Here is a 12722-nt window from a genome sequence, read left to right as displayed (position 1 = left end):
TAAGCATTTAAGGCAGAGCAGTTTTAGCATGGCCAAAATATAGATGTTTCTATTAAAAAAAATAAAGTATATAGTAGAGTAGTAACAGTAAGGGTTTGCAGGACATTGAAATGTTACTATTTAAGGGTAATTGAAAGGGCATTGAAATGTTACTATTTAGGTGTATTCTTTTTGAATGCAGTTTTTGTAATATCTGTATTTTTATCATTTCTCTATATAAATTGTATAGGAAAAAAAAAACAACAAAACAAGAATGTGAGGCTTTTTCAGATTTGCATGATTTTTTACTTTTGAAATACAGTGTATTCACAAGCCTTTGCTACCTTACTGGTATTTCCACTTTTGTGGTCTATGCAAACACGCTTAGAAGGGGGTGAGGAGCATGTTCACCTGTCTCAGATGCTGAAGTTGTCACAAATTTTGTGTTCTTTCTATTGACTCTTGCAAACATTGAAATGAAATTTTTCTTGCTCTGGGACTTCTCTTTAGGCTCCTCTCACAGGTTCTTGTCCAGAATATTTACAGTTGTAAAAAAATCCCTAGAATGAAACAGAGCATCTAGTCTTGGAATGAAAGCTTATTGTGTGGGGAAAGTACACATATTGTGTGCCTGGAGTGTGGCAGCTGGACCTGGAGAGGGTAGTAGATGTGGTAATGGTGGGAACAAAGTCTGCTGTGCCAGTTGGGTTGGAGAAGGGCCCTGAAAAAGAAAGGAGCTCAGCTTTCAGCTCAGCTGGAGCTGAAAGAAGTAGAAGGTTGGTCATAGAGATGGGAAAAGGAAGGAGTTGGGGGGGGGGTGGTGGGGGTGTGGAACTCAGATTTTTTTTTTGTTGTTGTTTTGGTGTTGGTGGAGTTGTTTTTTTTCTGGTGAATGTGCTGAAGTGAATGTCCCTTAACACTCTTTCTGGGAACCTCCTGAGATTTGTTTGTAATCATGTCTCCTTTTGTATGTAAGCATCCTAACAAAACAGGCCCGGCACTCTGCTCTTTCCACATAGCAGTGAGTTTCCTGCCTTAAAGCCATTGTAGCAGGATCCTAATCCTCACTTGGCACTGTGCTACATTTACAGTATTTTTTTTTTCTGCAGTAATGCTGCTGTGACATTTTCTCTGAGTCTATATGCATGCACAGAGCACTAATATTTCATTTGCAGTTCTTGCCATTTCTAAAGCAATGTCAAATTATAAATACCTAATCACAATGAAGATATTTGCTATTAAAAATGTAGTGAATTCATACAAAGTTTGCAAGGAAGAAGGAAAAGATGTGCAGAATATCTAAGCAAGCTATATAGATAGTTATTTAGAATGATTTAAGTTAGTATCTTCAGACTTAAGCAAATATGTGATATATTTTTTGCTGTGTTTTAAATTTGTACTTTGGATGGCAGACCTGGAGGAATGCTTTAAAGCGTGTTTAATTCTGCCAAGACTCTGAGAGCTTTGAGCAAGAGGGAGCCTTGCCTTGTTCATTTTTAAAGAGAAGAGATTTAGTAGTAATGAAAAATGAAGGAAAGAAAAGGCCTTTATTTGTGGAGACAATTCAGACAATTTTGCATGTCCAACGTACAGAATACTGTAAACAGTTTGTTTACCCTTACAAAAATGAGAATATGTGGCTGCAGTTTAGAAGAATTCTTTGATAATTTGGGCTTTGATGTTCATGTGCTATCGGCCTTCATTCGAATAAGCACCAGTGTGTGCAGCTGCCCCTCTACTGAGACGCTGCCCACATGATTTCCCATTAAGAATCTCTTGTAAGCATAGCTTCTTATTATCTCAGTCTCTCTGGAAAGCTGAAGTAAAGTATTTTAATCACTGTGAAAATACCCAGTCATCTATCTTCATTTATCTTTGATTAAAATATTACCAGGGATTGATTTTCAAGGAAAAAAATTTACCTTCTATTTTGAAAGCCATTTAAGAGGAAATTATGAGAGATGGAATTTGGTGGCTTCCACACACACAGAGGGGGTTGTAGTGTCATATCTAACAGTCATCCAGCCACTGGTTACATTGCAAAGCATGAACCAGCAGAGTACCACATGTGCAAGACAGAACACCCAGTGCAGGATGTCATTTGCCAGATGAAAACATTTAATTCCATTTATCTCCATTATGTACTCCTTGGGATGAGGAGATAAATATTGGGCTTCTTAAAATAGAAAATTGCTGAATTCCTTTTCTCCCAGCATGGCAGCCTTTGTGTTTATGGAATATCGATTATCTGTGCTTCCAAGTCTGTGTCTCTTTGGCCCGGTGTTGTATGTCCTGTCAAATGATGCGTTTGATATTTTGTTCAGTATGTGTTCTTCAATTTTTGTGATGTACCAGTTAGCCATGGAATGATTAAAGAAGTGCATAGGCAAATTCCTTCAATAGATTTCAGAGCACTGAGGTTTATTGCAGGTGGATAACGGTGCAGAAGAGGACTTACTTGGTGCACCAGTGTGTCTCCTAATAGTGGCTAATGTCAGCTTGTGCTCATTGTGTTATGTACTAATCCTTCTACTACAACAGCTCTGTCTTTGCAATTTGTCTCATCTTTGAAGAAAATATATGAGCAAAAATCAAATCTAAACTATTAAATATAGAAATATTTTCCCCAGGGCAGAAAGAGGGAAAAGAAGAGGGCTATATGGAAAGATGCAAGGCATTTTGCTTCATGCTCCTGCTGAGAAGTGCACAGACAGTAAATGATGATGCATTTATAAAAGCTATGAAAGGATAGAATAGGATACACAGCAATTTTTTGTCCCTTGTTTTAGAGAGAATTGTAAGGACAGAGGAGAAATTATGATTTCTAATGATTTAGTTCTTATTTCTATTGTAGCTAGACTTCCTTGTGGAGGTCTTCCTTGTGAATGTGCTTTTTGCCTTGTGCTTTAATTCTGATTTCTTCCTCTGGGGATTTGTCCTGTTTTTCTGAAGGGTTCACACAATTCTTCCTTTCTATTTCTGTACTATTAAATCAAATAACATGAAAGTGACTATGCAGGTAGGGAAAGTGAACCTCCCACATTGATTAAAAATGTAGAGCACAAAAGGTCAGAAACTGGACAGAAATCTCAAATATCTTGCCTAGAAATACATTTTGGGGTATATTCTCCCCTTAAGAATGCTAGCGGGAATTATGTTTATGAATGCCTCTGGCAGCAAGATGAAAATAGACCTCAGTTGTGCATATAAAGACTTGATTTGGGGCTCTTTGAAGCTTCAGCACAGAAAAAATTCCCTTTCATTGACCCAGTTGGCCAGGTGCTGAGCAACCTTGAATTCTGTTGGCAGATTTGATCTTGCATCTGTTGAATTTCATTGAAAGCTTCCATGGGATTTAGTGATGACTTTACCTCTATGATAGTGAGTATCAATCAAGGCACACCCAGCCCTTTCAGTGGTTCTGAAAACTCACTGGGAACATAGATAACAGAGAAGAAGTCCTCCCTGCAGACTTTTAGGAGCTTTGTTGCACTGCCAATTCAGAAAGGTGCTCTGTGCTTTTGAAACTGAGGATCTGGTTCTTGGAACTACCTTTTGCAGAGTGTCAGAAGGTTAGGTTTGCATAGCCTGAATGGTGTTACAATTGTGATGGCACTGTGCAGTCTAGAGCTACTTTTAATTTAAAGATTATAGTAGTGCAAGTAATAATGTAGTGACATAGACTTCCTCCAAACTCCAGCAAATCAAACAGTACATCTGTGTATGAAGCTATGTAGGTCACTAGCTCATACTTAGGGCCATTTTTTTTGCTACTTATTTAACCTCTAAGTAATAAAGTCTGATCAATATGTTCATCTTTTAATTGTCCTGTTACTGGATTCTTCAGAAAGCACCCTAGAATGATAGTATCTCCCTCATCTGACATGGGCAATGTGTCTCAAAAGGAGAAGGCTTTTCTTGTGTTTAAAAACTATTACTACTTCACCTTTATAAACCTATCTCTATGAATGAGTATTGACTTCTCTGAGTACATGCTTGAACAAGATCAAGGTCTAAAGAGATGAAAATGTGGGTTTCTGTATTTTGAGCATTTTCTTTGTCATTCAGAACAATTTTTTTTTGCAACCATTTTACTTGCCTTATTTTTGTTGTATTTTTCTGCATAAAGTGTAAACTGTGGCAGAATTACCTAGAATGTACTCTCCAATCAAAATGTTTCATTGACGCTTATTTTGCTACCACTGCTGTGATCATACCGAGTAGCCTTTCAGTATAGGGTAGTGTTCCACAATGGAAAAAATATTGTGGAGTTGGTGGTCTCAGAGCAATTTTAGCAGGGAATTGTTAGCTTCTTGTTCACCACTCAATCTCAGAAACAAAAGGATTTGTTCTGTTTGTTTTTCTCTTTCTCTGTTTTGAAATTTTCTTTGTTCTGCTGCCTGTTAAAAAAGAAATAAAAATATTCTAGAATAAATTTTTTAGTATGAACATTTTTTGTTTCATCCCTGCACCAAATGCAATCAAAAGGACAAGTGTTGGTTAATGGAGCATCTTTGGCCCAGCATATATTTTCCAGGGAGAGGCAATACAATCTCAAAGCTGTGCAGAGGAGAAGGAGGGGAGGAGGCAATTCATGCTTCCATTATCCTCTTTGGTAAGAGATTTCAGCACATAGTAGGGCTTCCCTCTGAAACTGTAACCTTAGAGTGACTTTTACTGGTGCAAGGAACAACAGGGATGAAACTTCATGTTGAGGAGCCAGCTTCAGTTAGGAGTCAAAAAAAAGAGCTTTTTCACATGCTTGTGGGGCTGCATTCCTGGAACAGTGTTCCTCAGAGTGCTAGGATGGACAGTTGGGGATGTGCTCATTTGTTTTCCCTCCTTTTACTTTAAGGATGGACTCACTCCACTCCACTGTGCTGCAAGAAGTGGACATGACCAAGTTGTGGAGCTGCTCCTGGAACGCGGTGCCCCGCTGCTTGCACGGACCAAGGTGTGCGTCTTGCTAGAATATGTTAACAGGTCTATGTAACTTTCCACAGCATTTTTAATGTCACTGAAAGGACAAGGAAGATGACAGGAACATTCCTATTCTCCCAAAGGAAATGTATTAATGGGTAGAATGATCCAGATTAAGGTTTTGTTACATAATTTCCAAATACATGAAACATTATACACTTCTTTGCCCCTCTCTGTAACATCATACTAAACACATGGTATACAGTGCTACAGCAAGCGCTTTGCTTTTATTGCCTCTTAAGAGCTTTCTTAGATGAGAAAGGCGGGTCAGTCACTCCTGGTGGACAATTCCTGGTATAGATTTCCAATCTTTCCTCTAAGCTAACTAGGACCTTTGGCTTGCAGCTTCTCCTAATTGTTTTCATGGACTATTTCAGAGTTGGAAAATTATTTTAGTATGTTCTTAATGGTTTCTGAAAAGCAGATGTCTAGGATTGTTTCCTACAAATGCTGTCACTTTAGTCAAACTAATCAGTGGAAGATACTTGTAGGGTAAGAGTGAGCCCCACTGAGAGCACTTCAGAGTGCCTGACAGACAATTCTTATCATTAGTTGTAAACCAGTGGAATAGAGTATTGTAATGACATGCTTGTGGTCCCCTGGAAGATCAGGAGGGCTAAACAAATAACGCTTTAAAGACTGTTGTACTGTTTACTGGACCCCACTCCCTCATCCTATTGCTCAAACAAGGGCACTTAGTGGATTGTGATCCATAGTTATCCTTATTGGAGCCTCAGGATAGTTCTCTTGATAATCTTCAGGAGGTGTTATTTCTGGGTTGCAAGCCTATCAAATAAGGATGTGCTCAAGCTATTCAACCTTAATAGCACCAACTAGCCCACGTCATCTGTTTATGGAGGAGGGGTCCACAGGGAGATAGGAATTGTAAGGGAAAGATTCTTCATCGTTTCACTGATTCCTTTGGTGGGAGAAGGTGAATTTCATGTGTCAGCACCCTCACTTCACTAAGAGGCAGTGAGGCTCAGAAGAACAGACCCTGCCACATATATTGTGCACTCTCTAGGCAGGATTCCCAGATGTTGCTATTCAAAGGCAGATGTTGCTGGTGAGGACAAACTACCAGCATTCCTGTGGCAGCATCTGGACCTCCCCACTGTGTTGAGGACTGAGCAGAGCAGAACTGCACTAGTGAATAATTCTCTCCTTCGAAGTGAGCATACCTGTTTGAATCAGTGTTTGAGTTTGTGCTCAAAGAGTCAGTTTGAGCACACCAAGTCAGTTATCTGTTCAAGTCTATATGTTACAATCTATCTTTAGGTGTGCAGTAATTTTTATGTCCCTTATTGCATGTCCAATGAAATTAGATTTAAATGCAACTTCCTCCAACTCAAACAGATGGTTACAAACTGGAGACAGATAAATATACAAATACTAAAACTATTTTTACATATTAGTAGCAATAATTCTCTTACCTTTTAATTGTTTACCTTCCATGGACTTCCATATTTACAAAAAGATGTATTAAAGCCAGACAGGGCTACAAAGGTTCTGCTTCCACTGCCCTTCAAGTGTTATGGTTTGAATAAAAGGTCCAACTATGGTGGTGGTTGAAAGTATCATTTCCCAGCAGTTCATGGATTGGGTTTTTCAATATAATTAATTTTTTCATTGTACACTTGAAGGAAAAAAAAAGAAAAAGCTCCTTAGTAAACATGATGGGTAAGTAGGACCTTTTCCTCTAATTAGCATGGAATCTGTGTCTTAGTGTTAAAATGAGTATCCCCAAAACTGTCTTTAAAGGTCAAGGTATGTTTTATTAAATCATGAGGCAAGGCCCTTAGATTCTTCTGCTTTGATTAAATTCAGATTTTTAGTTAATTATATAATGTTCCTCTAAATTTGTCTGTATTTACTGGAATGAAAGGGTGGCTATAGCTTTTTTTTTTTTTTCCATCTTTTCTTCCAGTCTGTTGAGATGTGTCTCTGGTTTGGTGAGAGGGGGATTCTGCAAACTCATAATGGCATCCTTCTAATATGTGCCACAATCTGAGAGTTACTGGAAGTTACTGTTCTGTTTTCTTTTGCCACAGAATGGACTCTCTCCCCTTCACATGGCAGCCCAGGGGGACCATGTGGAGTGCGTCAAACACCTCTTGCAGCACAAAGCTCCTGTGGACGATGTCACACTGGATTACCTGACTGCCCTCCATGTGGCTGCACACTGTGGCCACTATCGTGTCACCAAACTCCTTCTGGACAAGAGAGCAAATCCGAATGCTCGTGCTCTGGTAAACCTTTCCCATCTGTGTTGTGTAACGTTTTCCAGGGCAGATGAGTAGCTCTTACCAGTAAAGCGAAGTTAGAATTATCAGCAAACTCCCAACAACCTCAAATAGTTGCAGTTACAACAGAGGTTCTCCCACCTGCTGGTTGCCACTATTATATCTTGTAACCTAGGCCTAGTCAGGGAACATGTCCCATGAGAAGTGGCTGTAGTGTCAAGCCTGGCAGTTTATAGAGTTCCTAAAATCAGAGCCATTTCTAGTTGCTGCTAACATAGGCATTGGTATTTTACTGCATTAATAGTTTGGTTTTCCATACTATGTGATAGGATACACAAATAATTTCTAAGCTTTCACCCAAATCAGTAAGTTAATTGGCATAGAGAAAATATAAAAAGCTAATATTTCTGCATTTATCTAATTATGACATTCCCCTCTGTTAGGTGCTACTTTTCTTCCTTTTCAAAAACCAGTTCTTTTGATGCTTACAGGAAAACAAGTATGATTCCTTTCACTCACTGATCAGACCCCTGTCCCCTAACTGAGAGAAAAACATCCTATTTGGTTTCAGGAACATCTGAAGCTTTCAAGTGTCTTTAATCTGTCCCAACCCATACAAGATTCCAATTTTCACTAATGGGAAATCTCTCTATGAACTGTTAGATGGATGAAAGTTACAGTACCAATATATTACAGTCGGCGGGGCGGGGGGGGGGGGGTGTCGGTGGCAGCGCAGGGGGAGAAGAAATAGACTGAACAGTTGACATACTTCTGCATGGCAAGATGTCTGCAACTGCCTGCTGTATTCAGTGCCTCCACAGAACTTCCATTGCTCTGATGTCTTCCCCAGCTTCTTGCCTTAAGTATGACCCTGTGTTTTACTGTGAAGGCTCCTCCTGTCCCTTACTTCCCTTACTTCCTTGGAACTGACTTTGTATGTTGACGCAATTTTCTTCTGCCCTCTTATTTTTCTTAGCCTGTCTATACCTGCAAATCCTTCCTTTTCTTAGCTTTTCTTGTTGTGTCTTTCTCAGTATCATGTTCACTTGACCTTTTTTGATGTTGTTTTCATCCTTCCCTGTTTTTCTTGCCAGTCTTCTCATTATCTTTAGCTGTACTTTCCTCAGCTACCCCCCCTTCCCTGTTATATGGTAGCCCCCATGTCTTTCTTTTCTTCCATAACCAGAAATACACCTGTTCCTTCCCTCCTCTCCCTTCCTCCCAGAGAAACACCTGAAATGAAAGGAGAACACCCTCAGGCTGCCATCTCTCTGCTCTCTTTCCTCCAGACTGTTTTCCCTCCCCAGTTTCCTCTCACATCAGGGACTTGTCACCTCTGGTTTGTTTATAGTTTTTAATACATTAAATGATGCTTGTAATTTCTATTAGTGATACGGGTGTTTTTTTTCTGCCTTCTCCTCTCCCCTAACAAACTGTTCCTCACTTAAGTAGAAGTAGTGAAATGAAATCAGCTCAGGCAGTAAAGTGGAAAAATGGAAACTTCTGAAACTGTAACCCCCCTAAGAAATACATTGAGAGATACTGTGCAGGAGGTAAAATAGCTAATGTTTTTGATTCCTTCTTTAGAAATTGTAGAAGGCTAATAGTAGTAATAATATTCAATAGAGTCCTGGGATGGAATAAATTTTACAAATAATTCATTTTCAGCGAGGTTTAAAAAAAATTGTTAATATTTGCAAAATGATTTGAGGGTACAAGCATTATATGAGTTCTTAGCTTTTTCAATTTGTATCTGCTTTAAAGCACTTTCAGATCAACCAGTAATTAACATTTCCCTTAACAGAAACTGACTGCAGAATAATATGTCACATGCCCCTTCCTACAAGCCAAGATTTCACTGATGAGTTTTGTTTACTGCTAGTTGATTGTTTAGCAACACTGATCCTTTTCGTTAGAAAATACAGCAGTTTTTCAGCATTATCCAAAATGTTACGTGTGCTTTTTACTAAAATGTTCACATGTGGTGAATAATGTATTTGTTTAGCTTTAGGCACATGCTTAACCTGCATTAACTATAATAGCACATAGAAAAATCTTGAAGTCAAAGCCTGTAGTGCAGTTCAGAATATGAATGAAGTTATACTTTGATTTGGGCTCCAATCTTGCTGAATAAGCATCTCCAAAGAAATGAGTGTGTACTGATGGCAATCACAACACTAAAATTCTTGTCTCACAGTACAAAATGCTAGGTTGCACTCCTGATTTAAGATGTTCCTTTCCTAATTCATTCCTGTCTCTGCCCCATTTATTTTTAAATCCGGATGAGGACTGCACCCTTGCTTCATGACTCAGCAGGGCAGAATTAAAGGAAGAAGGGGCACAGATACTTCAAGAATGATCACTGTATCATGAAACCATGGCTGAAGGAGTGATCATTTATTTAAGATACCTCACAGAATGTGCACACACACACACACAAACATGAAAACAGTGTACTGTAAATGCATGTATAAATGTAAAAATCAATAAATAAGGTGCCTGGATTACAAGATATTCTAAAATGACAAAGTAAGGTGCAATCCAGAAGTACTCTGTCCCTTTCCTAGAGAGGTATCAAATATGCTCTGTACGTTTCCAAAGACACTAAGTGATTCAAACTGATCACTATGATTTCTTACATGTTACTTGTATTAGGCAAACTTGGGAACCACTTTAAGTCATCCTCACATACACATGTGCACAGCCTTCAGAACCACGTACATACATGTGTGCATGCATACACTAGGAAATGAGAACAGTCATGTCTGTGTTTGGTTTTTGGAGGTGGAAGTTCAGTTTCTCTCCATTGCCTGAGAAGAAAGCAGCACTGCTGCTTTTTTCTGCCCCAGATTACTGGGAAATGTCTGTAATTCATAACCTGTTGTGCTTAAAGAACAAATGCTTCTGGTACTCTAACACATCTGCTCCCAGTGCACCAGCATGGAGCTGTGTGAAAAGCGTAGCTGCATGTTTTTGACTAACATGACTATCTTTTGCACAGAATGGTTTTACTCCACTGCACATTGCCTGCAAGAAAAATCGCATCAAAGTCATGGAACTCCTGGTGAAATATGGGGCTTCAATCCAGGCTATAACAGAGGTAGAAAAATGTTTCATGTCCTGAAGAAGCGTTCCTTCTCTCTCTCCCCTTTTTGCTTTCTTTTTTCTCTCTCCTATTGTGCCTTTCACTTATGTCTTATTTAAAAGAAGAAGCCCCTTCCCTACGCCTGTGCAGAGGAGTAAAACTGCTCTTGCTTTGTTTTGCAGTCTGGCCTCACACCAATACACGTGGCTGCATTTATGGGCCACTTGAACATAGTCCTCCTTCTGCTGCAGAACGGAGCCTCTCCTGATGTCACTAACATTGTGAGTATGGCTTTGACTAGAATCATCTGTGCAATACTTCCTCCAAAAAGGATCTGGCCTACCCTATAGCTCAACCAAAAGTCACATTTTAATGATTCCTTATGACTTTGTTGCATTTAGGACAAATTATTCCAGCACCTTTAGTGAAGCTGGGGAAATGGTAATTGTCTATGCATTATAAGCCATCTGTGGTTTCATGTATTCTTCTAGGGTAGGCAGAGTGTCCCTTAGAAACAGGCAAAGCTCATCAAATACATCACAAAATCATATAATCCAAGGCACAGGGAAGACTGTGTTTCCATTCTGAAGGATGAAATTTAAGCCTAAATGGCTCTAATTTCTACTTGCATAGCTTTACTGGCTGCCATGAAATTGCATCATTTGTGTCAGTGAAAAGGTATAAGACACTTAAACTCTAACAATTAAACAAAAAGGAAAAATGCTAAATTCAAGATGTTCCTCTCACACAGGAAATTCCAGGAAGTGATGCCTTTTGAAAGAACATGCTTAAATCTAGAATATGTCACCTTTGGGAGGTAACACAAAATGCAGAACCTGACTTATCATAGAAATCAGTGTTTGTATACCAAAAATAGCCTAGTTACCAAGAATAACAACAACTAGAAGAACATGATGGTTTTCTGAGCTGTATTTCACAGGTATCTTACTGTTCAAATTTGTCAGTCAACTTATGACCACCTATCCTTTGACAGCAGCTTTTTACCAGACAATAAGGTTATAGATAAGTGTTTCCAAAAACAAACCAACAAAAATCTAGTAATCCAGGTAGTGGACTCATGAGTTTTCTCTCAATTAGAAAAATCTAATATGGAAAGATGTTGAGCACACTGAGATGTTTGCTTGAATCATTTGAATGGACTTTCCTTGACAAAGTCTCTTATTGCTTTCATACTTTGTAATAATCTTTATATAAAAAATTTATTGATGATGTGAAAGCCAACAAGGAATCATCTTGTAAGCAATTAAACGTATTGTGTTATCAGACATCTGTATGCACAGTTTAACATGTTACAACTTATTCTACACAGGGGTCTTGGGTTTTACTTGGTAAGCTGGAGTTCCCAATTGAATTGCTAACTGTTTCCAAAAACTAAACTGCATTGCTAATTCAAGTACAAAAGGGTCTTTACAGAAATTTGATCTTTATAGTGTGTGAAATGTAAACCTTATTTGCATTTTAAACAGATCATTCTTCAGGTAATGAAGTTTATATGAATGACATTCTCTTTTAAAATTTGTAGCTAGGGCTGTGGGATTTTTTTGTTGCTGTCTGACTAATCACAACTGTTAATACAATGTTAATTTTAAAATGACAAGATAAATCAACTCCTGGTGAAGAGGATTTGCTTAAATTAGCAGTTCATACTAGTAGGCAAGCTCAGGCTGCTTCTTTTCCTACGTGTAGATGAAGGAGAAAAAGACATGATTGCTGATTCTGCTGCAAACGATCTCGTCCATTTGAGAAATGAACACAGCAGGGTGTTCATTGTGCCAGCTGCAGTTTAACTTGGTAGTGCTAGGGGTAAAAGCCTTAAAACAGATCTAGAGTAAGGAGAAGGAACAATTAACACTAAGAAGTAGTCGATCCTGCTGTGTTGTCGTAGAATCACAGCCTGCTTTGTGTTGGAAGTTATCTAGTTCCAGTCTTCCTGCCATGGGCAGGGACACCTTCACTAGACCAGGTTGGCCCAAGTCCTGTCCAGCCTGGCCTTGAACACTGCCAGGGGTGTTATGTCATAACATATAGATAAATGCAAAGCTCCTTGTTGTGGAACTGTCTCGCTGCCTAATGTACCAGCTGCACAGGGACTATTTTAGTCCACTTTAGGACAGTGATCCTGGAGAATGTTGAACAGTGCAGAGTTAAGCTAAAAACTCCATTGTCAAGAAATACTCAATTCCAGTTTTGCCTGGCAAAGCTGTGCAAAAAGTAAATGATGTAAATGTGTATCATCCTGTAGCCATCGTTATCCTGATCTGAAATTCCACATCACTCCAGTCAGCTTTGCAAAATTTCATATTCTCCTCCAAATTCTGTGGGCTACAAAAGACTTTCCATGCTTTTCCAAACAAGATGCTTTCTATAGCCTGCAGGCAGAGCCATGCTGCCGAGCACAGATTTTACACATTTTC

General features: G+C 39.0%; 1 protein-coding gene across 28 annotated transcripts in view; it reads left to right on the top strand.

Moving 5' to 3' along the window:
- Positions 1-12722, top strand: part of ANK2 (ankyrin 2) — a 359385-nt gene that overhangs the window by 253737 nt on the left and 92926 nt on the right. For 26 of the 28 annotated variants that reach the window (XM_061443294.1, XM_061443134.1, XM_061443156.1 and 23 more), the window contains 4 exons: positions 4835-4933; positions 7011-7208; positions 10204-10302; positions 10470-10568. In XM_061443294.1, coding sequence (XP_061299278.1) covers positions 4835-4933; positions 7011-7208; positions 10204-10302; positions 10470-10568 — 495 coding nt within the window. The remainder of the gene's footprint in view (positions 1-4834; positions 4934-7010; positions 7209-10203; positions 10303-10469; positions 10569-12722) is intronic. The other 2 variants (XM_061443285.1, XM_061443279.1) reach the window with 1 other exon arrangement.

The sequence above is a fragment of the Pezoporus flaviventris genome, unplaced genomic scaffold (assembly GCF_033815535.1).
Source record: "Pezoporus flaviventris isolate CSIRO_AGI_PZ_B2104156 unplaced genomic scaffold, CSIRO_AGI_Pfla_v1 ptg000002l, whole genome shotgun sequence".
In the NCBI taxonomy this organism is placed as follows: domain Eukaryota; kingdom Metazoa; phylum Chordata; class Aves; order Psittaciformes; family Psittacidae; genus Pezoporus; species Pezoporus flaviventris.
This window is presented reverse-complemented; position numbering and strand designations above follow the sequence as displayed.